At 42.0% G+C, this 26,920-nt stretch overlaps 1 protein-coding gene across 31 annotated transcripts in view; it reads left to right on the top strand.

Annotated features, from left to right (window-relative positions):
- Nucleotides 1-26,904, top strand: part of mapk8ip3 (mitogen-activated protein kinase 8 interacting protein 3) — a 32,945-nt gene extending 6,041 nt beyond the window's left edge. The window contains exons 3-35 of one of the 31 annotated variants that reach the window (XM_025906876.1): nucleotides 53-123; nucleotides 1,601-1,692; nucleotides 3,439-3,462; nucleotides 4,829-4,973; nucleotides 5,658-5,923; nucleotides 5,999-6,127; nucleotides 6,339-6,457; nucleotides 7,259-7,270; nucleotides 7,785-7,802; nucleotides 9,797-9,854; nucleotides 10,086-10,238; nucleotides 10,533-10,590; nucleotides 11,163-11,314; nucleotides 11,637-11,693; nucleotides 11,783-11,953; nucleotides 12,526-12,652; nucleotides 13,973-14,023; nucleotides 15,388-15,477; nucleotides 18,087-18,239; nucleotides 19,362-19,424; nucleotides 19,564-19,729; nucleotides 19,846-20,058; nucleotides 20,143-20,344; nucleotides 20,488-20,607; nucleotides 20,892-20,972; nucleotides 21,096-21,163; nucleotides 21,679-21,827; nucleotides 21,952-22,123; nucleotides 22,223-22,336; nucleotides 23,549-23,587; nucleotides 24,032-24,196; nucleotides 24,605-24,751; nucleotides 25,726-26,904. In XM_025906876.1, coding sequence (XP_025762661.1) covers nucleotides 53-123; nucleotides 1,601-1,692; nucleotides 3,439-3,462; nucleotides 4,829-4,973; nucleotides 5,658-5,923; nucleotides 5,999-6,127; nucleotides 6,339-6,457; nucleotides 7,259-7,270; nucleotides 7,785-7,802; nucleotides 9,797-9,854; nucleotides 10,086-10,238; nucleotides 10,533-10,590; nucleotides 11,163-11,314; nucleotides 11,637-11,693; nucleotides 11,783-11,953; nucleotides 12,526-12,652; nucleotides 13,973-14,023; nucleotides 15,388-15,477; nucleotides 18,087-18,239; nucleotides 19,362-19,424; nucleotides 19,564-19,729; nucleotides 19,846-20,058; nucleotides 20,143-20,344; nucleotides 20,488-20,607; nucleotides 20,892-20,972; nucleotides 21,096-21,163; nucleotides 21,679-21,827; nucleotides 21,952-22,123; nucleotides 22,223-22,336; nucleotides 23,549-23,587; nucleotides 24,032-24,196; nucleotides 24,605-24,751; nucleotides 25,726-25,856 — 3,776 coding nt within the window. In that variant the 3' untranslated portion in view covers nucleotides 25,857-26,904. Of the gene's footprint in view, nucleotides 1-52; nucleotides 124-1,600; nucleotides 1,693-3,438; nucleotides 3,463-4,828; nucleotides 4,974-5,657; nucleotides 5,924-5,998; nucleotides 6,128-6,338; nucleotides 6,458-7,258; nucleotides 7,271-7,784; nucleotides 7,803-9,796; nucleotides 9,855-10,085; nucleotides 10,239-10,532; nucleotides 10,591-11,162; nucleotides 11,315-11,636; nucleotides 11,694-11,782; nucleotides 11,954-12,492; nucleotides 12,653-13,972; nucleotides 14,024-15,387; nucleotides 15,478-18,086; nucleotides 18,240-19,361; nucleotides 19,425-19,563; nucleotides 19,730-19,845; nucleotides 20,059-20,142; nucleotides 20,345-20,487; nucleotides 20,608-20,891; nucleotides 20,973-21,095; nucleotides 21,164-21,678; nucleotides 21,828-21,951; nucleotides 22,124-22,222; nucleotides 22,337-23,548; nucleotides 23,588-24,031; nucleotides 24,197-24,604; nucleotides 24,752-25,725 lie in introns of all 31 variants that reach the window. The other 30 variants (XM_025906879.1, XM_025906870.1, XM_025906878.1 and 27 more) reach the window with 30 other exon arrangements.
- The last annotated feature ends 16 nt before the right edge of the window (nucleotides 26,905-26,920 follow it).

Below are 26,920 nucleotides of genomic sequence, written 5' to 3'. Positions count from 1 at the left end.
ACTTTTCTTCTTGTTGCTCCTGAAGTTGATGTTTTGTCCGTCTGCTTCACAGTCACTCGGCTGGAAGAGCGAGAGTCAGACATGAAGAAAGAGTACAACGCTCTGCATCAGCGCCACACTGAGGTGAGCAAACCTGTATTTATTTAAACAGGACAATGTGGTTTAACATACACTATATTGCCCAAAGTATTTGCTCATCTGTCTTCGCACTCATTTGAACTTGAGTAACATCCTGTTCTTAATCAATAGGGTTTAATATGATGTTGGCCCACCCTTTGCAGCTATAACAGCTTCACCTCTTCTGGGAAGAAGACTTCCACAAGTTTAGGAGTGTTTATAGGAATTTTTGACCATTACTCCCGAAGCACATTTGTGAGTTCAGACACTGACGAGGTCTGGCTCACAATCTCCGCTCTAATTCACCCCAAAGATTTTCTGTCGAGTTGAGGTCAGGACTCTGCGCATCCCAGTTGAGTTCTTCCACACCTAACTTGCTCATCCACATCTTTATGGAGCTTGCTTTGTGCAATGGTGCACAGTCATGTTGGAACAGGAAGGGACCATCCGGGACCCGAAACTGTTCTCTTAAAGTCGTTAGCATGAAATTGGCCAAAATGTCTTGGTATGCTGAAGCATTAAGAGTTTGTTTCACTGGAACTAACACCTTAATCCCCAACTCCACCAAACTTGACACTCGGTACAATGCAGTCAGACAAGTACCGTTGTCCTGGCAACCACCAAACCCAGACTCATCCATTGAATTGTCAGACAGTGAAGCGTGATTCGTCACTCAGCTGCTCTAGAGTCCAGTGGTGGACTTTAACACCACTGCATCTAACACTTTGCATTGCACTTGATGATGTAAGGCTTGGATGCAGCTGTTTCCATGGAACTATAAAGCTCTCCACACACTGCTCTGAGCTAATCTGAAGGCCACATGAAGTTTGGAGTTCTTTAACGATTGAATCTGCAGAAAGTTGGCAACCTCTGCACACTATCTGCCTCTGCATGGGCTGACCCCGCTCTGAGTTCCTGTCATTCCCGATCCCTTCCACTTTGTTATAATACCACTAACAGCTGACTGTGGAATATTTAGTAGTGAGGAAATTTCATGTGTGGATTTGTTGCACAGGTGTCATCCTATCACAGTACCACACTGGATTTCACTGAGCTCCTGAGAACGACCCATTCGTTCACAAATATTTGTAGAAGCAGTCATGCCTGGGTGCTTGATTTAATACACCTGTGAGCATGGAAGTGATTGGAACTCCTGAATTCAAGAATCTGGAAGGGTGACTGAATACTTAGCATTAGCACTACAGCATGGTACCAATATGGAGCATGAAACTGACGTTTATAGCTATTGCTAATTTTCAACTCTTATTCCTTGCTGGGCTTTTACACTCACAATGCACAACTTTAGCTACATAACACCACAAGACAATATAAACAAAACTACCATAAATACACAAATAGTGTAAAATATAGTGTAAGTAAGATAGATATTGTCTTCTACGCTACATCCATTCCCTCAGTCCAGATTGCCCTGTTCTCCGGTTGTTCTCAAAAGATTTTTTGTTCTTGATGTCTCGGATCACAGATGATTCAGACGTACGTCGAGCACATAGAGCGGTCCAAAATGCAGCAGGCGGGGAGTAACAGCCAATCAGAAGGCACCGGCTGTGGACGATCGTGAGTGTTTTGTTTTTTCTTTCATTTTTATTCTGTGTGTGTAATTGTCCTGCATTTTTCTGTGGCTCTGAACTATCCCTTCCCCCCCTGTCGTGTTGTTGATTATGTTTTGCACAGATCTATCAGGCTTTTCGTGCTGCAGCACATTTCTTGTGTTGAAGCTGGCGCTGTTTGTCATCAGCCACACTGAACAGCTGGTGTGTCCCGCTAACAGAGAGGAGAGGCGATGTGCAAACAGACACAACAGTCATTATGAAGCTCTGTGGAAAATAATTAGAAAAACAAAGGAAGTTTGACTTTTATGTGCCAGCTTGTCGTGTTGAGCCAGGGCCAATCCCATGGGCTTGACAGCTAGAAGAGGAGCGGGACATCTGGTGTAGCTGCCCTATCTAAGCTCCAGATTAGTCACTTTTAGCAATACGTCCACTAAATCATAAAATACCCACAGTGAAAGGCATGCAAGAAGTTTGCTCCAGACTTCTGATACTGTGAATAATTAATTGAGTAAATGATGAGCTTGCTTTCAGCAGTACCAATCTTTTAGTTTAGATTTTTTAGACTAGTTTTCCTGTAAAAGGTGTCAAACTGTGAGATTCTTGTATGCAGGTTCTCTTGAAGTCTACCGAAAGATGATGAAAGATGTTTGGGTTACATGACCATAAGGGTCATAGCAAAACCTTCAGCTTGGGGTTTTTAAACAGTGATATATTTGCAGGTTTTTAATTGAATCCATTTGTCCTTCTACAAGTGGATGTCCAATGTCAGTGCCTGCAAAATGAATCCAAAACATTATTGATTCAACCCTGTGTTGAACAGTTGCAGAGATGGTCTCATGGTGATAATCTGCACCCTTTTTCCCCTTTCCTTTTTTGGCATTTGCAAAGTTTTGATGCAGAACTTTGTGTTAAGTATGCAGGAAAGGTTTCCCTCTGATAACTTCCCTGTGACGATTATATCTGTGCTCCAGAATCTGCTAAATCTCCTTGAAGGGTTGAAGTGAGACAAGGGTTTGATTTGTAATTGTTCCAGAAAGTTTTCTTTTTCTTCCTAAACTAAACCAAACCTCCAGGATTGTCACTAGCTGCCATTTCTCCGAGGCTCTGATTGACTTTGCTGTGTTTTTGTTGACTTTTCCTTTTTTGGGGGCATCAATTACTTTAATTGTCTTACTACCATTAAGCTGCTGGGAAAGGACTTTGCTTCCGCTTGCCTTTCTTAACCGTGTCTGTGAATGAGCCAGAGCCCCAACAAACTGAGACACTAGAAAAAGTTAAACACCAAAAAGTTAAAACACCAGATTTAAATGTTAAAGAGAATGTTTCATCTTCACCTCAGCTCATTTTTTCCTCACTAAGTTATGCAGTTACAGGACTTTTGACCAGTCGTGCTCCAAGCGTTCCATGCCGCTGTGTATCGTCTATCTCTAAAGTCAATTCAGCTACAGTGTCTAATGAAAAGCATCTCAATCCTGCAAGTCTTCATCAACTTCACCACTGTAGGTGGTTATAGGAGTCCTGCTGGGGTGTTCAGCATTAATAAAGTGAACATTTGATTATCTGAAGCAGTTTTAAAGACAAGACAGTGAAGATGTGCAGAAAAAAAGAAACAAACTGTAGTTTAACTAAATGTGTAAAAGTGTGTGTGTGTTTGTGCTGTGCTATGCGTCATGGCATGTTCCTGTCTCCTGTCCTTCTCTAATCAGTGTCTGTCTTGTCTGTCTTGCTCTCTGTGCTGCTGTTTGCACAGTCAACGACACACATGGAGGAAAAGGTAAATCCAACATGATTCCTCGACTGCCTCGCTCCGCTTGCTTCGAGTCTGAATTAAAAATGTCCCTCCCCGTATATTTGCTGCGCTTTCGCACTTTATGGACGAAAGTATTCCCTAATGCACTTAATTTGCTAGTTACCGATGCTTTAAACATCTATTTATTATGTTGGATGCATCAGTGATTTTGTACTTCAATCTTAAATTAAGGACTAAGGAATGGATCAAGGGTCATGTAAAGCATATTTTCCCGATATCTCCACCTACCTTCTCCTCTTTCTCCCTCATGTGTTTCTGCCAGTCAGTCTGTCCCCCGTCTGTCTGTCTGCCTGTCCTGCTTGTCTTTTGCTTTGTCCATATTATATATAATTTTCAACATCAGGATCCAGGGTTGCTTTTTCTTTGGATGCTTTTGGGTGAATTTGTGTTTTTGTTGGGATTAGTGAGATCAGTGCTCTCGTGTCGGGACAGTAATTGTGACGTTTAAACCAAAGGTTAGTGTAGCTTCACACAAACACATGGTGCAGCTAGTCTGGACCTTTCCATAGGCAGCAACAAAGCTATAGCACATCTAAAACTCATTAGTTTACATGGGTTCAATCTATACAAAAGCCAAGTGTTAAACCACCAGTCTGTTGTTTTACCAGTGTTTGGAGGTCATGATGTGGAGCCTCTGCTGCTAGCTAAAAACAGTTGGTGGATTTTTTAAGCACTTTAAGCTAAGCTAACTGCCGGCTTCACATTTGGAATGCAGAGTCACTAACAAAGAGTCATTAACAAGAGTGTGTCTATAGCAGGGGTGAAGGAGGGGATAGATTTTGGACTTTTAACTATATATTCATAGAGCCGTTTTTAGAGCTTTTCCTACTGATAAAGACCTCCACCAATGCCATTCATACTACTCTAAAGTAAACAGGTAACAGACTATTAAAAGAAAAAAATGTTACTGTTTTTCTTTTACTGTTAATGATAGAAATGCATTTTTGTTTCTTTGATTTCATGCAGCAGCATTTCATCCTGTAGAAAAACTGAATTTAACTGTTGAAGTGCACTTCTTTTTCTTATATTTAAGATATTTCTGGATTTTTAAAGGTGCAATAAAAAGTCTTTAAATTGACAAAAGGTTGAGTTTTCACTACTGTGATCAAAGTGAATTGCATGTGGCCCACGATGTAAAATGAGTTTGACATTCTTGGGCTATAGTTTAACCCAGGCATAGACTTAAAAAACTGGTTTTGCTTTGCATTATATGCCTGCCAGAGTGAGCTCCAGCACTCCAGCGGGGGGGGAGGGCATTGAATATAATACACTGAAATAACCAAGAGGCAGTCTCACCTACTCTCCACCCCCTCTGTGTCTCCTCCTCCAGCAGCAAAGCGGAGCGCCCACCATCGTTGAGCCTGTACCCTGATGGCATGGTACGTGGGGGACTCGGGGGGGCTAGGATGATTCCCGGGAAAGACATCTGGCAGGTCAGCGAGCTCGGCCACTCTACCTTCAGCTCCGCCTACCAGGTGGGACAGAAAATGGCCCTGTCCTCCTCCCTCGACCATAATCGCAGCCTGGGGAGTGGAAAGGGGGAGAGGCTGGCATCACTGCTGCCGGCCGCACCCACACGGACCACCTCCCCTCCCACGCCTGCTTGTGTCACTTTTGAGGAAATTAATTTTGCATTGGAAATCTCAGTTTTTTAAAATCTAATTAGTTAGGAATAAACGGTATGTTGACCCAAGCAAGCAGGGACCGCATTTAGATGTTTGTTTTTGGCTTCATGCAGTTTTTTCTTGTGTGATTATTTTACTGTGGCGTTGTGAAGCTGCTTTTTGTGTCGTGTTTTAGTTTACCCTTTTACACAAAATTTAAGCTCATGTTTATTAATGTCTGTATAAACTGACAGCATACAGTGCTTCATATGTTATCCAAGGAAACCCAATTTCCTTGAACTAAGCAATTTTAATATACTCAATACAATTTAAATGAGTCAACATAATTTTTTTATCCACAAGAGTCTAATGTGTTTTGCCTTACATATTTAGCCCTACTTTACCTATTTATTATCTAAGATAAATGTTGAAACCCATTCCCAAAACAAAACAGCCGAAAATTCCCAACTTTACAATTAGAAAGCAAAGTAAGAGACATTCCCGACCTTCTTTCATTGCATGATGCTCATATAATGTCATTTGTGTCTCACCAAGGAGGACGGATCAGAGTCGGACTCGGTGGCAGCCACACCCAGCAGCACGGGAAGTAAGTCCAACACACCCACCTCCTCTGTCCCGTCCGCCACAGTCACCCCCATCAACGAGAGCTTCCACGGGCACGACTTTGACGTCACGCGGCCTGGAAACCGCAGGAAAAGCGCTAAACGCCTCAGCCGGAATATGGAGGTGCAGGTTTCCCAGGAAACCAGGAATGTCAGCATCGGTAAGAGGATGTCACTGAGCCTGTCCTCAGTTCAGAGGTTTGAAGTTACGCTGTATAAAATGTCAGTAGATTGCAGAGTTGCTCAGGGTCTTTCACAAAAACGTTCAGACAGCCACACTCGGCGCTCTGCTCTTCCAGGTATGGGAAGCAGCGACGAGTGGTCCGAGTTTCAGGAGCTCATCGATTCTACGCCGGAGCTGGATATGTGTCTGGACCCCCGTATTTATGGAGGAGGAAACAGGTACAAGCAACAGTGTAGCTGCTTTAAGCACGCAGTGTAAAAGGATATCAACATCCATGTTTTCTTGTTAAAACACAGACAAAAACAGATGTAGAAATCCTTTAGGTGGTCAGAGCTTTGATGGATTAGTCCTGCGTGTCAACAGCATTATATTATGTATTTATTAAATAAATAAACATGTGAAAAATAAATGTGTTTTCATGTGTTTCAGCCCCTCCCAGGGCATAGTTAACGAGGCCTTCGGCATCAACACAGACTCTCTCTATCACGAGATCAAAGACGCCAAGTCGGACATCATTGGGGATGTGGATGCAGGTGCTGAGCTGCTAGGTAAGAACAGGATTCTGGTTTCAGTATGTTTTGATATATTCATTATATCCAAGAGCCCTAAAGCCTGAAATTTAAATCATTTTCCCATGAAAGTGCAATGCTGGTCAGCAGCACATAATTTACTTCAAAGCAGATACTTGAAAACAAATAAAAGCGCCATCTTCACCTCGTCCTCCCGGGGTGACTTTTACTATAAGCTAACAGGCCAATATGCCATATTATTGCACTCTAAATAGAGAAAATAAGGGCAGATGCATGTGCTGTGTGCGTGTTACACAGAGCCAGCATTTGTATTTTCTTTGCACTGCAGGCTCCGAGCTCCATGCGAGGCTGTGCGAATCTGCCGCTGCACTAACTTTACATTCTTTGTCTTGCATGGGGCGCTGCAGCACACGTCTGCATCACCACAGTCATCCTAAAAAAAATACAATCTCACACCCCGGCTCCACCTGCACATCCATGCACTTTTTCTTTCATTGTTTGTCTTTGTTATACTTTGCTCTTGTTTTTACAGCAGTTTTAGGGGCAGAGGAACAGTAAATGGAGCATATTTGAACAGATGTTGTCACTTATGTTCACATTAATCAGTTTAGATGCTCACTATCACACGCACCCCCTTTTGGGCTCATTCACACTGGGAGATTCTGGAAGATTTTGTGTATCAGTATTGACTCACTATCCCTGAGTTTTATGTTGCAGAAACAGGAAGCGCACTCTGACCCCGTCTCCTTGTCCATCTGTTAACCTCTCGCCCATTTCTTTTTTTCCCCTTTTATGTGCTTCTGCCGGTGACACCCATAGGCGAGTTCTCAGGTGTGTATCTGAACACACGTTGGTTGGTATTGTTTTCTCTTAACTCTCTCAACTCCTCTCTACTTTCCAAAATCCACTTTTAAAAGTAGATGCTAATCAGTGGATATAATTGATAACAAAGTAACTTTGGAGTTATTATGATGCTATGCTAGTAGATGACAAGTGTCAATTAGCAAGCAGTGCAGTGGTTTAGTTCTAATGCTGTGAGGTAGCGGTGAAATAGCAGTTAATATTTTATTTTTATAATATTTTATTACTACAAGCCATCCCTGTTTAATTTTCAGTGAGGTTTTCAGTGGTGGGTCCTTTCAGTGGGTCTTTCTAATAGATTTGATGATATAAAGGTCAGATTGTCCTTTAGTTCTGTAGCCATGCCTAAAAACCAAATCAATAAATGCTTATCAGCGTCTTCTCTCCTCTCTTCCCGTTCTTCCTTTTCTTTTTTCCATCTCTAATCTTCACCCTTTCCTCTTTTCTCTCGTCTCCTTTTCTTCTCTCCTTGTTTTGCTTCCAGTCCCTGATGATTTCTTAGGTAAGGCGCCCCATGCCTGCGCTCACATTTGCTTTAGCTTTCACATCCCTCCGTTTGTTTATGTTATGTGGCTTCTTATTTATATTTTCTGTCATTTTTTTATACCTCATATGCCTGAAATTCTATCATCCTTTGGTAATTGCAGTAAATCTTTCGGACATTATAGAACATTAAAATAATCCAGTGTTAAAGAGATGTTGCAGAGCTCTTATTAAACAAATACTAAATGTATATATAGTGGAAGACATAATAACAAAAGAGAATCAGGCAATGATAACAAATTAAGAAATGCATGAGCTCAAAAGCGGTCATGTGATAAAGAAAGTTTTCATATGACTGTGTTCAGTTCTAAAGAACTATGCGATTCAATCACCCTGTGATTCAGTGGGAATTACGAGGGTCAGTAGCTGCCAAGCAAATGCACTTGACTAACTGATCATCGGCGAATGTGAGCGCCTCCATCGAAGCAGAGGTTCTGGCAGTTTGCTGGTCTGGAGGAACGTTAAGGAGGAAAGACATCACCGATGATCTTCGAGAAGTAAATGTTGCTGCCCAACAATCTGGGAAAGGTTAAAAGGTCATTTCCAAACAACTTAAGGTTCCTCATTCTACAGTGAGAAAGATGAAAACATTCAAGACAGATGCCAATCTTGCCATGAGTGAATGTCTCAGGAAATTCTATAGGCGTCTATAGGCATGTTAAATGTTACCGTTAATGACAGTACAATTACAAGAAGGCTGAACAAGTATGGAGATACTTTCTCATATTGCACAGCACCAACAACTCATACCAGCTGTCAGGCACGGTGGTGGAGGGGGGGATGCAGCAAATCTATAACAGAATGGCTGAAAAAGTAAAGAATGAAGGTGTTGCAATGAACCAGTCCAGTGCAGACTCAAGGTTTTGACTGAAATGTTGTGGTGGGACCATAAGAGAGCTGTGCATAAACAAATCCTCACAAATTGCAATGACCTGGAGCAACATTGTAAAAAAGAGTGGGCCAAAAATCCTCCGCATAGATGTGAGAGACTGTCATACAGAAACCAATTAATTCAAGTTATTGCTGTTAAAAGTTTTTCTACTGAATCATGGGGTCTGCTTAGTTTTTTCACAGGTCTGCATTAAATGATGTGAAAACTTTCTTTTTTTCTTCAGGCTGAAATTCTTCAGTTAATTTGAGCTCATTTTAAATTTGCTGTCAGAAGTGTTAAAACATTCAAACTGACATCCTGATACTGAGGAGTTATTTTTCCATCCCTGCAGTCACATCACGCACCACAACATAAAACTTACACTTTTAATCCCTGAGCCCTTTACTGCAGTATATAATATAATCCACTAAATGTAAACACCTATAAAGACCCATCAGCGTTTTTGTTTTGCTTGTTTTTGATGCGTTCTCATGTCTCAGAGTTTCTCTGAGTCGATGTGTGCTTTGCTTATGTTGCACATTGCTTTTGCTTCCGTGTTTTTTTTGTTTTGTTCTTTTTTTTCAGTTCATTTTGGGCAAAAACATCGATAAATAGTTTGATTTTCAATACAATAACACTAATACTAAACTAATTAAAAGATCAACCCTGAATTTCTATAATTTAGCAACTACTTTGGATTTTGTGTTCAGGGTGAAAAAAATCTACATAGACATAAATAATATGAAAAATGAGTTATTTGTAAGATTGCTCAATATGTAATATTCTGGTGATGTAATATTCTCAATATGTAATAGTAATATATTTTACAGATAAGTCCTTTGTTAGCTCGACTTGTCCTTGTTGTTAATACTAGAGCTTCAACCATTAATCTGCCCATTAATAACTTATTAAACCTCTTATATGAAAACTCATCCTTTGTCCCACACTTACTTTGGTTTGCCTTGAAAGCAGCGTTACCACATAAACGGTTTTCTCATCAATCGATTGAATAGATCGACTTATGAATAAATTATGGTTTTTGTTGTGGGGGAGTAACAGCGATGTGAATGTGACTGTTTCAGGGATGAGCAAGGAGTGGGAGAACATGCTGGCAGAGAACAAACAGCTCTTACAGACCAAGTAAGAGACTCGGTGAAGCCTAATATGTGCCTGCTGATGCTAATGTCACAACCTTTCTGCATTTCATTCAAAGGAAACGCTGAGAGATTTGTTTTTAGTATTGAGACACTTAATCATGTGTACCTCCTGTTTTCTTATACAACATGTTCTTAGACCAAAACTCTACGTGTGAATGTGAAATTGCAGCTTGTAGTTTCCCACTACATCCCTTTTCTGTCCTTTGCTTGGCAGAAATGCTCTAAATATTGTCAAAAATGACCTTATTGCCAAAGTGGACGAGCTGTCGGGGGAGAGGGAGGTACTGAGGGAGGAGCTGGAGGCGGTGAGACAGTCAAAGAACAAGGTGGATGCCAGAATCAAGGAACTCGAAGAAGAACTCAAGAGGTAAAAACAGCAACAAATGTTTGAGTCCTTGCACAGACACAGGATGCTGTGCTTGCTTTTGTGTCATTTAAACTTCAGTAGTTTAAATTCCCTTTAAGATCATCAATAAATCAATAAAATCAACCTGCAGCAACAGAAATGGTTAAAATGATCTAATGAGACATGCTGACATCTAACTGTTGTATATCTGTTAGCTAATAAGCATTTTTAGCCCTTTATTGATTTTAAATGTTATTATTTAGTACTTGTCTTGGAGGAGTATGTAATCTCTGTGTTTTTGTTTGTCGGCTGCAGGTTACGAGCAGAGGCTCTGGGGGCTTCTCGGGACTCCAAGGATGAAGTTGGTGATGATGTGAGTAGAACTGCCCCTGCCTCAGGCTGCACTACTGATGTGTTCATGTCTCTATAAAAATATGAGAAGCAGAATAGAAAGTCTTCAGCCACGTGTTAGCTTTCAGACTGAAATGTCTAGTACTGGTTTGGACATCTTATCCTCTCAGATCTGTCTTATTACTTCGTGGCACAGATTCACCAAAGTGCTGGAAACAATCCTTAGAGATTTTGCTCCATATTGACGTGACAACATCACACAGTTGCTGCAGATTTGTCGGCTGCACAACCGTGCACCACCAGCACCAGCGTTACCCAGGATGGATCCATTCTTATCTATTGTTTACACCAAATTCTGACCCCACCATCCAAATGTTGCAAGACAAATTGAGACAGTAGAACAGTCAAAGTTTTTCCAATAGTAAACAAACTGGCTTTTCTGCTCTACTGGAGCACTCTGTACAACAATCAGAGTTGTACACAGTGGCCACTAATAAAGTGGCCAGTGCGTGCATGTGCCACAGATTAGTTTTAGGCTGATGTAGAGAGCGATTTCCAAATTAATAACAGGTCTCTGTTCTCTCATGTGACCAGTTTTCATCGCCGATGCAAGACGGCGACATGACAATGACCCAGCGGCGGCGATTTACCCGGATGGAGATGGCCCGGGTGCTGATGGAGAGAAACCAGTACAAAGAGAGACTGATGGAGCTGCAGGAGGCCGTACGGTGGACAGAGATGATCAGGTAGACTTGAGAGAACAGGAAGTGAAATGCTTCTGGGCTTAAAGTCAACACACAAAGTTTTCCCTAAATGTGAACCCATATTCTGTGTCAGTACTGCTTTGAATATCTTGTTTTTCTGAGGTGGTTTTTCTGAGTATCATCATATTTTTTAAGGCATTTTTAACTGTTTTTATTCATTTTTTGTCATTTTCTTATACTTTCCAGTTGTTTTCACTTCATGTGCCCTATTTATAATGTTATTCAAAAGTGTTATATTATAGTACTATAAATAACTTTTATAAGTAGTATTATTATTTTAATTTCATCTCTCTTTCCCCCTCAGAGCATCCCGTGAGAATCCTCCCATCCAAGAGAAGAAGAAGTCTACCATCTGGCAATTGTGAGATTCTGCTTTTAATCAACTTTATATAGCGATGTAAAAGAAAAAGAAATATCCTAAGCAAATTTCTCTTTCTGTCCATCTTCTAGCTTCGCACGTCTCTTCAGCTCATCATCCAGCCCGCCGCCCGTCAAGCGGCCGTTCTACAACGTCAACATCCATTACAAATCTCCCTCACCGGCCGGTTTCCCTCAGAGACGCAGCCACACCATGTGTCAGATCTCCACCTCCAACCGTACCCTGGAGTTCTTCCCTGAAGAGTGAGCGGCAGCGGACCTTCCCCACATCACGCATCACACTAAACCCCCACGCTTATCTGCTAAACAGCTCGCTGCTCGCTCGCTTGTGGCCACGTGCAGAAAGTTTGTGTATATTATCAGCAGAGAGATGTGTTTTTAAATGCTTCCAATAGAGATTGGTTATTTTGGTCTTGACATGCCTTTTAGGTGCATTACACCTTTTGGTACAAGTGCAGCTCAGACCTATTTTATTTCCCCTTAAACGCAGTTTTTTGACCACAAATGTTTGTCTGGTAAAGACACAAAAGCCACAAAAACACCAACCTCCCAATCACACAGACACAGAAGCCTCCAATTTTCTTCTTTTATGATTTAAAACACTAAACTGCACGTTACTTTTAGTCATTTTAGAAGATCGCTTGGCAGTAGTTATTGCACTTGCTTTTACTTGCCTTCTCTTCTTCATCTCTTCTTCTCTCTGTCTCCTGCTGCTGGCTGGCCAGGCTGCTAACGCTTCGCTTTTTTCTTCTCCTCCCTTCCCTGCCTCCCGCTTCTTCCAGACTGGCCAGTAACGGTGTTGCGTCTCTCCTCAGTGACTCGGCGATGTTGGCCCGCCGAGAGCAACGCCGTGAACAGTACCGGCAGGTTCGTGAGCACGTGCGCCGTGATGACGGCATCATGCAGACCTGCGGCTGGAGCGTGCCATCTCGATTCAAACAGGTACCCAGAGTGCTGTCTGTGCGAACAAGAAAACACACATGAAGAGAAACATAGGATTTTAACAAAGCATTGACTGCCAAGAGGGTGAATACTTAAAATGATTTTAAAAAATCCTTTGTAAAGTTGTGCAAAACTCCAGGTTCCATATTATTTCCAAATTAAATGAGTGTGCCAATTACTTAGTGGGTTTGAATGAATTTCTTAGTAGTCCTTAATTACGTGTGCTACTAAAAGTTTGGAAAAACCAATATTCAAAGTCCCAGAAGTTTGATTCTGTTCATCTGGACGCAGCGTCTTTAGCTGGAGAAACGTTTTGTCACTTGGATGCGTGAACAGAATCAACTTTCTGGGATTTCCTTACCTGGATGACTGATGACTGAGCATGCATCAAGACAACTTTGAAGTCATTTCTGAACTTTGAACAGCTACTGGATCGCATTTGAAACTATACATCCATCTTTTTTAATGCTAATTCTTATACATGAAAGCAGAGGGCATTGAGCATTATTCTACAGCATGCTGTCAGTGAGAGAAGATTCCATTCAGTGATTTTAAATTTGCTTACCCAAGCTTCAAAGTGAAATTATCAGTGGTTGGCCCTACCTGGCATTTTTAAAAACAGGAAATAAAAGTATGCAAAAGCCAGTGAGAACATGTAGTCCTTTTGAAGTTTATCTGCTAATACATGTAGAGCTGTTTAAAGTTACCCAACAGAAGTAAACAAGACGGTTGGAAATATTTTCAGCTGTGGTTTAAACGCTTTTGGTACTTTAGTGAGCATTTGCTTGACATGCTGGACAGCATGACTGACTCATAGCTGAACTAGCTAATAAACTACCTGTTTACTGACATGATGGAAAAATATCTGCTCACTGGATATTTCCTCTTTTTATGGCCATATTCTGTAAACCTTAGAGTTGGTTGTGTGGGAAAATCCCAGTAGAGCATCAGTTTGTGAAATACTCAGATCAGCTCATCTGGCCGTGTCTAAATGCATAAAAGTACAGAGATCCATGTGGAAGATGCCATGGGGAAACAGGTGTACCTAATAAAGTGGGCAGTGAGAGTATCAGGATATACTTTTGCATATAATTGTTAGAGGAATCGGGTTCTGGCTTTTATGAGGTTTGTTGATTTTAAAACTGATTGGCACGGAGACGAGCCGACAACCCTCAGTGTTTGATTTTAAGCATGAGCTCGCAGCACGGAGGCGTGTTTTAAAGTTCGGCCAGCGGGCTTTAAGGTTGACTCTGTGCAGCTTGAAGGCCAGAGGGCAGAAGGTGCTGGTAGGCAGGTGGCTCTAACTCTGGTCTCCCACAGACTGGTGGTCAGACGGACAGCGCTCAGGACAGCCCGCTGAAGAGGCAGCAGGCAAGTGAGACCGACAGAGTGCCAGCATGCGCCTTTATGGCTTCCTCTCCCTTTTAACCTTCCAACCAAAGCTCTGACCCCTACACAGCAGCGGACAGCTAATAGCAGAGGAAAGACGTGCAGATACTTGAGAAAGACTTTTATTTTGAGACCTCCAAGTGAAGGCTTTTAACAAAAAGACTATTCTGTGAGGAAAAGGTTGCCACTGTACAGTACATTTACTGTTCCTCTGGAAATGCATGAATAGTTTTGTTTTTCAGCATGATGCAAATCAGAAAAAGCTGTATTTCGAAAACATACACGTGTAACACACCTTGCTCTTTGATGAAGTCCTTCCTGTGGAGTTTATTCCATCTGATCTCCTCTCCCTCTGCTAGTGGTGTTGCAACCTTTTAACCTTTAACCTCTGTCTGTCTCAACCTGCCCTACTTAACATATGGATGTTACTCCTGTGCATTATTTCAGTCTCTTAAAGGAAAAATCCACTTGGAAAAATACTCACAGTCACTAAGTCACAAGGCAGAGTTTTGTCAACCCGAGATGTTTAGATGTCTCATTTTACCCCTTTTCACATTAATTTTTGCTAACAGAATTATATCAATATATTATGATTTTTCAAGTACAGCTACAAAAGTTAGCAGCTGTGTAAAGATTATACTTCAGGCAGAGAGCTGCACTGTTTTGCACCTGTGTATATTTACTGTGCCAGTCATTTGACCTCCTTATAGAGGTGTTATGCTTCACTAAGCGGTGAAACACATTTTTCCCTAAAATTATGTGTCTCACCTCATGCTTAATGCACATGCTCTCTGGGGACAGCCCTGCGGCATCCTGGGAAAAACAGGAAACTGAAATAGGAGCTGAGATTGTGTTAGCCCCCTGTAATGCCAAGTGTTTTATATTTTATACATTAGATTTTTAGACATCTACATCATCATTGTGATTTTTTTCAACCCTAACCTCCTTTATATGTTTTTCTTTGTTTAAGAGAAACAAACTTTGAGCAATAAAATACACAAAAATGCCAGATGTAGCAAAATTTATACAACTTAAAGTCATGTATGCAAACTGATATTTCATATCGTTTAAAAAACATTTCTCTATAGGTTAAAAAAAACCTCCCATTTTTAAAAAATAAAAATTTTCTGGCAATTATTTCATGGTTCAGGCTTCACAGGGTTGCAGATAGGAGAGAAGCAGTGGAGTTTTCCTTTAATGCTTGCTGTGTATGTGCTGTACGTGTTTACAGCACATTCACAAACTGGGAATGTTTTCGTTTTCTTCAGTGTCAGGTAAAACTGGAGACCAGATGATAATTCCCTGCTTTTGCTTTTCTCCTGACAAATTCCCACCTGTGCTTTTAGACAACCAACGAGAAAGAGGATAACCGCATGAAGAATGTCCCTGTCCCAGTTTACTGTCGCCCTCTGGTGGAGAAGGATCCTAACAGGAAGGTGGGAGAAAATCAGGAGGGATGAAGAAAAAACAAAAAACACCTCAGATCTGTTGTTAAATGTCTTTTTGTTTAGGTTTTGTAGAAATATAACCACTAACCATGTGACATTAACTTGCCTGCCATTGTGGACATATGACAACCATGGTGAATGAGACCCCAGTCACACAGGCCCTGAGACTGCTCTGTGACCATCTGGCAACCATTTGTAAAGGAACAATGATTGTTGGTTGCTGGAGGTTGATGGCATTCTTGGGGAAAGTTATTTTCTAGTGACTTGCCCATGAAGCACACAGGTCACGCAAACCAAGAATGGACTTTTCAGTAAAGGAGATCTCGAGACATGTTGTATGTCGTAATTAACCGTTTGTAGTGATCAATACTGGGGGGAAAACAAATGAGAATGAATATGAAAAACTTTAAATGTCAAAGTTTAGCTGTGCGAAAACAGGATGTGAACTCAAAATCAACCTTTAATGCTGATCATTCACAGGAATAACGAAAAACTAAAAACATTCTGCACATTCAGAAACTAGGTAAGTATTTAAGTTGAACAGAAGGCAGAGAGACACACAGCTGTGGTGGAGGACACGACAAAGAGCTGAGGAAAACTGAACTTAAATACACACGAGGTAAAAGAGAGAGCGGAAACAGCCGGGGGGAAATAAAACACAGGTGAACAGAATCTAACTAAGGAGGTGAGAGGCTAGCAAAACTAAAGATAAGATAAGATAACCTTTATTAGTCCCACACGTGGGAAATTTGTTTTGTCACAGCAGGAAGTGGACAGTGCAAAAGTTATGAAGCAAAAATTAGAATACAATAAGAATAAATACAGTACACAACTGTACAGAATAGAATAAAATAAAATACTATATACAGTAAAATAAAATAGAATAAAATATACAATAAGATAAAAATAGAATACAAATGCTATATACAACTGAGTAAAAATACAACGATGCCAGAAAAGATTATTGCACATTAGTGTTATTGCACATGTGTGGATGTGTGTGTTTGATCAGTTAAAGTCTTTATTGTAGAGTCTGACAGCAGTGGGGAGGAAAGACCTGCGAAATCTCTCCGTCCCACACTGTGGGTGCCCCAGCCTGCCACTGAAGGAGCTGCTCAGTGCTGTCACAGTCTCATGCATGGGGTGGGAGATGTTGTCCAACAGGGATGACAGCTTAGCCACCATTCTCCTGTCACTCACCACCTCCACTGGGTCCAGAGGGCATCCTAGAACAGAGCTGGCCCTTCGGATCAGCCTGTTCAGTCTCTTCCTGTCCCCAGCAGAGATGCTGCCGCCCCAGCAGACCACACCGTAAAAGATGGCTGAGGCCACCACAGAGTCATAGAAGGTCTTCAGGAGTGGGCCCTCCACTCCAAACGACCTGAGTCTCCGCAGCAGGTACAGCCTGCTCTGCCCTTTCCTGTAGAGGGCATCTGAATTATGAGTCCAGTCCAGTTTGCTGTTCAGATGAACACCAAGGTACCTGTAGCTGTCCACAGCCTCGATGTCCATACCTTGGATGTTCAGTGGTTGCAGTGGAGGATGTTTGTGCCTGCGGAAGTCTACCACCAGCTCCTTGGTTTTACTAGTGTTGATCTGGAGGTAGTTCAGCTGGCACCAGTCCACAAAGTCCTGAGTCAGTCCTCTGTACTCCTTGTCGTCCCCATCAGTGATGAGGCCGACTATTGCAGAGTCATCAGAGAACTTCTGCAGGAAGCACTGGGTGGAGTTGTGGGAGAAGTCTGCAGTGTAGATGGTGAAGAGGAACGGAGCCAGAACCGTTCCCTGTGGGGCCCCCGTACTGCAGACGACCCTGTCCGACACACAGCCCTGAGTCCTCACATACTGTGGTCGGTCGGTGAGGTAGTCCAGAATCCAGGTAGTGAGGTGATGGTCCACTCCTGAGTTCTCCAGCTTGTCCTTCAGGACCGTAAACAGGAAACATAAACACTGAGACCCAGAACAGGACATATGAACATTAAACAGACATCATCTAAAGAAAAACTGAGAACTAAGAAAGAATATAACAAAACTCAAAGCACTAGGAAATAATATTGTACATAATAGACTAAATATAGAACTAGAGCACAAATCACATCTAAGAATCAAAAGAATACATCATGAACTCCACATCACTCAAAAGCCTGACTCATGACCCAAAGTTACATGACTGTACACATTATTTTACCCTGAAAACATTTTCAAGCATTTGTGTCACAATTTGTTTGTGTTTTTTTTTTTCTGCGCTCTCACTGTGAGCGATATTTTCATGAGGATCTGGTGACAGCTGGTGTTCAGTCACTGCCAATCAAATATGATCAGCCCACACTCACAGAGTCATCATAAAGCACTTAAGCTGAATTTCTCTGTGATAAACTCTGTTATTCATGCACTCCACTTGTTTAGGTATAAATAATTATTCTATCTGAAGGTGACATTATAAGACCCAAATTATGACTCTTGCACCAGGAGCCACATTAAGCCTCCAAATCATTTTTAAAAAGGTCACTACTTGCTTTTAGAAACCACATATATTAATATAATATGTATATATGTATTTATTATGCCTGTGTGTCTGTGTGTGCACGTGTGTGTAGCTATGGTGTGCAGCAGGAGTGGACTTGACAGGATGGAGAGTCAGCAGCCAGGAGACTTTGGAGAAAGCACCAGTATGCAGCACCGACCCTCTGCACGCTGAGGAAGACGGAGCTGATAAGAAGAAGAACCACACGTCTCCTGAGAAGAGGAAGGTAGAGCAACTAAGAAACCAATCTGCAGCTGATTACAGCTCACTTTCAAAACAGGCATTCGTGTTGGCTAACGCAGAACACTATAAGTTAATATGTGCAAGAATTATCCTCAGCCATTTAGAGTATGTCTAAAAATACTTCTGCTGGTGCTGGTTTAGCTCACCGAGTAGACAAGGTGATCTATATTCTATAAAGCTAATGCAGAGGCCTGGGTGGAAATGTGCAGTGAGGCCATTTACTGGATGTCTTTCCCTACGTTTCCTGTCTTCCTGTCTAAAAAAAAAAATGTTTAGATGCATTTAACTGCTCAAAACTATTCTAGATAGCATACACATGAGTCATGGCTGTGTGCAAATTTAATTCTGCTTAGAAGGATTAAGGGAAGTATCTGTCCAGCAGCCTTTGTAGGAGCAGGCTGAGTTATCCAAATACTAATGACTGGTGCTTCAGTGCTTCCTTTATTGACCCATCGTTTATGAAACAAAAAGAAATAAAAGCATCTCAAAGCCTCAGATCTGGCCCACTGGACAGCTTTGGAAAATGTGCAAGACTATTTAACTTGGGGCTTTTTACTGTATTTTTACAGTTTTACATCTTTTTCTACTGATACAGACCTGAGGCCATAAGTAATTAAGTAATAAAAAAAAAAAGTTAAATGACAGAAAAGTTCCTATTTTTTCACCGCATACTATAGAAATATTTGGTTTTTTACAATAAGTTAAAAAAAAGTGTGGTGTATGTGGCTCTTTGAGCACTGAGACAATGGTCACATGTGCTGCTGTTTGGAAACAAGCCACACCTCCTCTTCAGGGTGGAGAGGACTTTCCCCCTTTGAACACGTACTTGGTGTAACTGAGTGATTTCTATCATATTTCATGTCTGCTGTATTTGAAGAATCCAAATCTGTTCTAATTATCATTAAGGGTCAAGGGGAGGTCGTCACATGTCGTCTTTACGAGGGGAAAGAGTTAAACCAGAGCTTGTTGTTTCATGTTGCTACTCTAGGAAAATGTATAACACAGCTGGTCTGCAATGAAGTGATATTTTCTACTGGGTTTTCCATGTTTATCTGATGTGCAGAGTAAAGAAGGAAAGTGTCTAAGATGCCATTTTTGTTGTCAGGTATTGAGACGTAGTTTAACAACAGCAGATCCGCATTATCCACATCACATTAAGCATCCCAGTGTAAGTGCAGCACCAGGCTTCTCTTCTGTGAGAAGTCCTCGTGAAGTTTTCCACCATAATCAAGGAAAAGTGATCATTTAAAGACATCTGTGCTCTTTCTCTTTGTCATCTTTGTCTCCTCTTTCCTTTGCTCCCTCAGTCAAAGGAGCTCCAGGAAACAGACACAATGAGCAGTCGAGTGTGGATCCTCACCAGCACCCACTCTGCCAGCAAGGTGGTCATCATCGATGCCAACCAGCCCGGCTCACTGGTTGACCAGTTCAATGTCTGCAATGCCCATGTTCTCTGCATCTCCAGCGTGCCAGGTGAGAGTGGAAGTGCTGCTTTTTTAGATGTTCGAACAACTTCTTGTTGCTTTGCGGTAAATGTTGGGTTTCTTGCATTTTCATATGTTAATGTGTACTTGTGTGTGGGTCTGTGGGTGTGTGTGGCACAGCTGCCAGCGAGAACGACTATCCAGCCGGAGAGATCGTGTTGGATCCAGGTGAAGGTGGAGCAGGGGGAGGAGAGGACACCGGCAGCGTGGAGGGCATGTTGGCCGGCATCACTCTAGTCGGCTGCGCCACCAACTGCAGCGTTGCACGCAGCAACTGTTCCTCTCGCACAGATACGCCAATCATGGACAAAGGACAAGGTGGGCGCATGATAGATACTCCTTCGCTCATGTACTGTTAAGGAAAGTGAGAGGTGTGGATGTCATAGTGTCATTTTGCTTTAGCTCCCACTGCTCCACCGATGAATGGTGGATACCCGATGAATGGGAAGATTCACCCAGCCCAATCAGCCGAGGAAGCCACGGAGGCCACAGAAGTTCCCGAGTCAACGGCCAGCAACACAGAAATGAGATCTGGACCTCCAGGACCGTTTACTGAGCACGTCTTCACTGATCCTCAGCCTCGCCCAGCAGATGCCTCTGATAGGTAGGAGGAAGTCCTCAGGATTGTCTAGGATAAATTAAATGGCATGTTATTAGACAAGGGAAGGAAACAATTACTGTAAGCATGCCATCAAAAGAGCAACAACTTCCCTGTTTGGAACCTGAAACTCTGAATTTTCCACACAGGAGCTCAGGCCAGTCCAAGGAGGAAACATCACACCCTCCAGAGTCAGAGGATGGAGGTGATGAGACCAAAAACTACACCAGCGTGGCCCCCACCATGTGGCTCGGGGCCCAGAATGGCTGGTGAGTCACTCACAATGTCTGCTGAAGCCTCACAGTGTCCACTATTATAGCAGTTTATGGCGTTTTTCAGCATTTTTAACCCTGGGAAAATTAGAGTCATTGGAGTCAATTAGAGTAAGTTAAAGCTTAAATCAACATTTGATGGATGATTTTTGATAAACATAACAGCTTTACTATTACTTTATCCTTTATCCTTGTGCCTTCCAGCTAAAACACACATAAATCTTGTGCATCTTATAGTTTCTGTGCGCTCGGGAGTAACCTGATTCTGTTTTTCCTTCCAGGCTTTATGTCCACTCAGCTGTGGGAAACTGGAAGAAGTGTCTCCACTCCATCAAACTTAAAGACTCAGTGCTCAGTCTGGTGTAAGAAGAAGAAAAAGAAATCAATGCATCTCTTATTTTTATATGTAGCTGTAAGCAGAGTCAAGGATTTTATTTTTATGAGTTTCAGTTTGTCCAGCTATCTCCATCTCCTTGTAATTGCAGGCATGTGAAAGGCCGTGTGCTGGTTGCCCTTGCCGATGGGACACTCGCCATATTCCACAGATCGGAGGGTAATTGAACTTTAACAGAGATCTTATACACCAGACGTTAGTCTGTTAGGGGAAGTTACGATTGCAGGTGGAATTGGAGCGTTGCCACCAGTTCAATGTGTGTGTAGAGTCAAAATCAAAGATAGAGAAAGCATTCAATAAATGACTCCATTAATAAATTACTATGACACAAAAGGGACCAAAATGCACATTAGAAAGAAACGTAGGGACGATTTAATTTATAAAATGTTTTCATTTGCTTCTATGTTTATTTACCTTTGTATTAATTCTTCCATATATTGATTTTATATAAATAAATAACCCCAACTCACAGTATTATTGTTAGCTAGGTTAGCCCGGCAGCTCTTGAGAAATCTCTTGTCTGAGATTCATCAATTGTCTAACAGGCTGTGATTCAAAGTGTTTCAAGAGGACAGTTACAGGGACGGCCCCTTTATTTACCTCATTTAATGAAGCAGAGATGTGCAAAAACTCACAGAAACACATTTAGCTAATGTGTGTGTTTCTGTCATCAGATGGCCAGTGGGATTTGTCCAACTACCACCTCATGGACCTCGGCCGACCTCATCACTCCATCCGCTGCATGGCCGTCGTCCACGATAAAGTGTGGTGCGGCTACAAGAACAAGATCCACGTCATTCAGCCAAAGAGCATGCAGATAGAGGTGAGGCACGAGCCCGCTGTCGCATCATTGTGCCGAAGAAACGTCTGCAGCTTCAGTGCCGCAGACGTGTTATTTTTAGTTGTAATAATATAATAAACACCACTAAATCCTTTCTGTTTTGCAGAAGTCCTTCGATGCCCACCCTCGGAGGGAGAGTCAGGTACGGCAGCTAGCCTGGATTGGTGATGGAGTCTGGGTGTCGATCCGACTGGATTCAACCTTGCGTCTCTACCATGCGCACACGCACCAGCACCTCCAGGATGTAGACATAGAGCCATACGTCAGCAAGATGCTGGGTGAGTTTATCTTAGTTTGTTCTGTGAAGCGTGACGTTTAACTTTTGGAGATGCATGTGATCTGTGCCACGTCCCACTCACTCTGGTTGTGTCTTGTAGGTACCGGCAAGCTGGGATTCTCTTTTGTGCGAATCACAGCGCTTCTGATTGGTGGAAATCGTCTTTGGGTCGGGACAGGAAACGGTGTCATCATCTCCATCCCACTGACAGAGAGTATGAGTCTTTTTTCTTTATTTTTTGGTGCCTAAAGGATCAGAGGTGATTATTTGTCATAAATACTTGAAGTTTTAGGTGGTTTACACAGCAGAATATCTGGATAACCTGTCAGCAAATGTTTGTTACATTTGATGTACTGGACCAGGCTCCCAAAGTATACAGACACAGGTGTACAGTTCATAAAGTTGGCTTTATTTTACCCTCCAAAATGTTAAAAGGTAAATCAAAAACACAACAGCACTTTACAAAATAAAGGAAGAACTTATAAACTGACCAAATGGGCACAACTTGACTTATATTACTCATGAAGGAAGCCATTATAAACACAAAGGGAGGAAAAACCACGAGCGTAATAACCATACTCACTACAGAGAAACCCTGCCCACGCTGTCAAAGCAGATGTTTAATGCACTTGTTAGGCATCTCCATGCAAACCAGCTCCACCCTCAGCTATAAGCAGTAAACAAGATCTGTAAACATGCTTTTATAGCCTGGTATAAAGAGCCTCAACAGCCCACAAAACAAATTCAAGCATAGACAACCTATCAGGAACTAATATGCGTAATTACCTTAAATGCAAAATACGCTCATAATGAAATTGATTTTGCAAGTTTCAAGTTAAGGACAGCCTCGTGAGATGATGATTTTAAGTAGCAGAATTCCTAAAGTCTGACTTGCATGCGCTCCAAAATCTGTCCTTTTCAATCATGCTGCTACGATTGGTGGTAAGTGGCTCCTAGAGGAAATGCAGTTTTTGGTCTCAGCCAGTTCTTTTTGTAATAAACAGGCAGGACTGGAGCAGCACAGAGGTTACGCAAAAGACAGAGAAAAAAAGAGTGTCAATGAAATTTAGATGACAGTGAATGAAGACAAACAAACTGAATGTGTGCTGAATCTGAAGCTCAGCAGGTAGGACTACAGTAAACTTAACATGAACCCAATCTTGTCAAATGTCCTCCGTAAAGGAAATTCATTAGGTGGCCGAATTTGGCTCATTTGTCCACACAAACACCCCGCTACCGCAGCACTCTTTATCCGTTCTCTTTAGTTTCCTTCTTCTTCTCCCAATCAGCTCCCCAACTTTCTCCACCTTCTGTTTTTCTTGCTTCCCTCTGTGGTTTCACCCCTTTCGCAAACTCTCCGTCGTAACTGTTACTGTTGCTGTGCTCTTTCTCCCGCTCTCCCTCCACTCTCCTCCGCCTCCCGTAGCGGTGGTCCTTCACCGGGGACAGCTCCTGGGTTTAAGGGGTAAGTGGGAGCGCTCCTAACCTCCTTTTCACCCGGTCGAGCCTCCGTGTCTCCTGATACAATGTAGCGCATGCTGTTAAACGTTGTCTGCTATGTGCTTATTCTACGAGGGTACGTGTCCAGCTCTTTCAGCAGTGCAACAGTTTAGCTGAAGGTCTCAGAGTACACTGTGTGCAAGGATTTCACAGTTTGCTGAACTTTAAAAGCAGCTTTTTACTCGGGATTTGTTTTGCATGTCTATGATTTGTTTATTTTTGTGCGTAACAAATGCATTGCATGCAGCGGGCGTCTTTTAGCGAGCTGAGATTTTTTTTTCAAAAATCCTTTGTTTTCAGTTGATCTGTGGAAAATCAATTTTTTTTGATGATGTCGTGCTACCGAATGTGATTTGTTTACAAACACGTGTTACTCGTGTACTCTTACCCTTTACTCTCACTCTATCAGCCAATAAGGTGTCACCTACATCTTCTGGCGGGGTGATCCATGTGTACGGCGACGATGGCTCTGAGAAGAGCAGCGGCAGCTTCATCCCCTACTGCTCAATGGCACAGGCCCAACTCTGTTTCCATGGACACCGTGATGCTGTCAAGTTCTTCGTCTCTGTGCCGGGTAGGCCTGAATCTCTGCTCCCTTTATTTCTGAATTTTAAATGGACTGTGCACTAATAGGCATGTTTAAATTTACACGTCTTGTCTTAAATGGAAAAAGACACATATCTAGACGTCACAAATCTGTGATAATACTGTTCCATCGCTCTCAAAATGTTAGTGACTATTTATTATCTAAGCTCTGCTTCTTTCCAAACCTTTAAAGTCTACTAAGAATTCTTGCAACTTTAGCTCAGGATCTTAAGAGATCGACTTCAACAGTCGTTTATTTCTGATATATTAATCTGACGTTAAAGAAAGATTGTGTTTTTGTTACTTTGTGAGGGTGTCATCAGTGACACTTTCAATCCTTAATGTCATTTACAGTAACATCTTTCTTTCCTGTTTTTTCTTTTTCTTTTGGTGACAGGCAATGTCCTGGCTACCCTAAATGGCAGTGTGCTGGACAGTCCATCAGAAGGACAGGGCTCCACAGCTCCCACAGAGACGGAGGCGCAGAGTGTTCAGAACGTGTTGGTGCTGAGTGGAGGCGAGGGTTACATCGACTTCCGCATAGGTGAGCATTCAAACCTGTCCTGAAACCAGTGCGTATATCCGATACTGCATATTTTGGTATCGATCTGATATCGAGTAAATACGGTATTGCCGATACCAATACCGATATTCCTACTGTTAACTTATTCAGTTCAATTCAGTTTTATTTATTTAGCACCAAATCACAAAAACAGTTTCCTCAAGGCACTTTATATTGTAAGGTAAGTACCCAACATTAATAAAGGTACAACTTTTAAAGCTAGTTTATGTAGGAGAGGGGAGTGTGTCACAATTTGCGATTAATCAATTTGCCAAATTCTGAAAACATTTTAATGGCTAATAAATCACTGTGGTTTTTACTTTCCACTGGAATAATTAACACACGTTTTATTTATTTATTTATTTTTCCATTTTCACAAATTAAAGTATTGATCCTGTGGCACTAGTATCGGTCCAATACCAATAAAAGCATTGGTACTTGTGTTGTTGATACGTGGATTGAACCACTCACCCCTAGCAGCCATGGTTTTTTGGTTTGAGAAGTTGGAAATAGTACTTTTTCCGTTTGGTCCTGCAATGGTCTTGGACTTGGATCATTTATTAGCAATTAATGCGTAATTAGTTAATTAAAGGTTAAAGAAACCTAGTGGAATAGGAAATGCCTTTTATAATCCATGTCACCAGCATAGTTATGTACTTTCTCATGCCTGCTTCTTTACCACAGCAGCCCATCCAGGTAAGTTGGTTAAGTGATCACCTGTAAATAACAGCAGACGGTCTTTGTTTTTGCTTAAACAGCAAAGCTGATTAGCTGTCTGAAAGAACAACATGATTGTATTTAGACTCATGAAAAGTACAATAGTATCATATCAAATTATGATGAATGAAACTGTTTCAAAAAGTACACAAAGCGCATGTAGAGAAATAATAACTATTTGAGCACGAAGTTTGCTTTCATGTTTTCATGGCTCTGCTTTGTTTTTTCTTTCTTCTCAGGCGATGGAGAGGATGATGAGACGGAGGAAGGAGAAAATGGTGGTGGTGGGGCTTCGCAGAACAAACCTACTTTGTGCAAAGCTGAGCGGAGCCACATCATCGTCTGGCAGGTGTCTTATGTACCCGAGTGACACCTGACATCTGCTTTAACACCTCACGCATCCACCCATCTCCTTAAAGAGATCTCTTCTCCCGCCCAGAAGCTTTCAGCCACCCAAACCTTGTAATTTTCCCCCGGTCATGTAAAAGTCCCCCCTTTGGCTCTAAAACGACCATTAAAGCCGTGTATCGTCCCTTGTAACTATTATACCCCTCCTGTCCCAGACCTTAAAACCTAGAAACCTGCCTGCCATCCTGTCTCTGTCCCACCCAGGGCATTGTAATGATTCATGAGCTTTGTAACCCAGCCTCATAACTACCTCCCTTCTCTGTATCAACCTTATATTCACCCCGTAAGCACACTGTATCTCTTCCTATATTTACCTCAATCTTCCTGCATCTGCCCCAGTTATTCCTCATCTTCCTCCATTTAGTTCGTCATCAGTGAAAGCTCCACCTCATTTTAAAGCAAAGCCCCAAAATGCACAAAAATAAGGAAAAAGAACAGCAGCAGCAGCAGGAGAGGCAACACTGGCATGTAGACATCAGTCTTACCAACAGCCATCTGGCAGTCCATTAACAATCAGGGACTCTGTTTTATGCATCTACATATTGATAGACGGTTTGCGAGGAAGCAGAAAGCTGAGGCCTCGGTTTAAGGTCAAAGTTCACACAAAAGTGTGGCGTTCAAGTCAGGATGAGCATACACGGAACAAATAGTCAAATTATTTCCAACCCCCTGCAGAAGCCGGGATTCTCCCGGCTGCTGCTTAAAACATGTTGCTTCACATGTCACAATGAGTCGCCTCTATAAGAGTCCTGATGGGGCTCTAAGGTCCAATTCTGTCCACATACAAAAGGAGTTCAACTGTGTCGAGGGTTCAGTCCAGATCTCATCTCTCTCATTTCTCTGCCTGGCTGTTGATGGGACGGTGAACAGTGGCGTGTTGTCATCGTATGTACAGGGAGTTGTGTAAATCTCCACTGAAACCCATCCTCTTTGTTCAGTATGGAAATTCTCGCATTGATCTCTATCTCTGTGTATTAAATATTAAACATATGTGTGCTCAGAACAATTAACTCAGGTCTGTGTCGT

The sequence above is a fragment of the Oreochromis niloticus genome, linkage group LG4, assembly GCF_001858045.2.
Source record: "Oreochromis niloticus isolate F11D_XX linkage group LG4, O_niloticus_UMD_NMBU, whole genome shotgun sequence".
Taxonomy (NCBI): Eukaryota; Metazoa; Chordata; class Actinopteri; order Cichliformes; family Cichlidae; genus Oreochromis; species Oreochromis niloticus.
The sequence above is the reverse complement of the archived record's forward strand: the minus strand, read 5'-3'. Positions and strand labels throughout refer to the sequence as shown.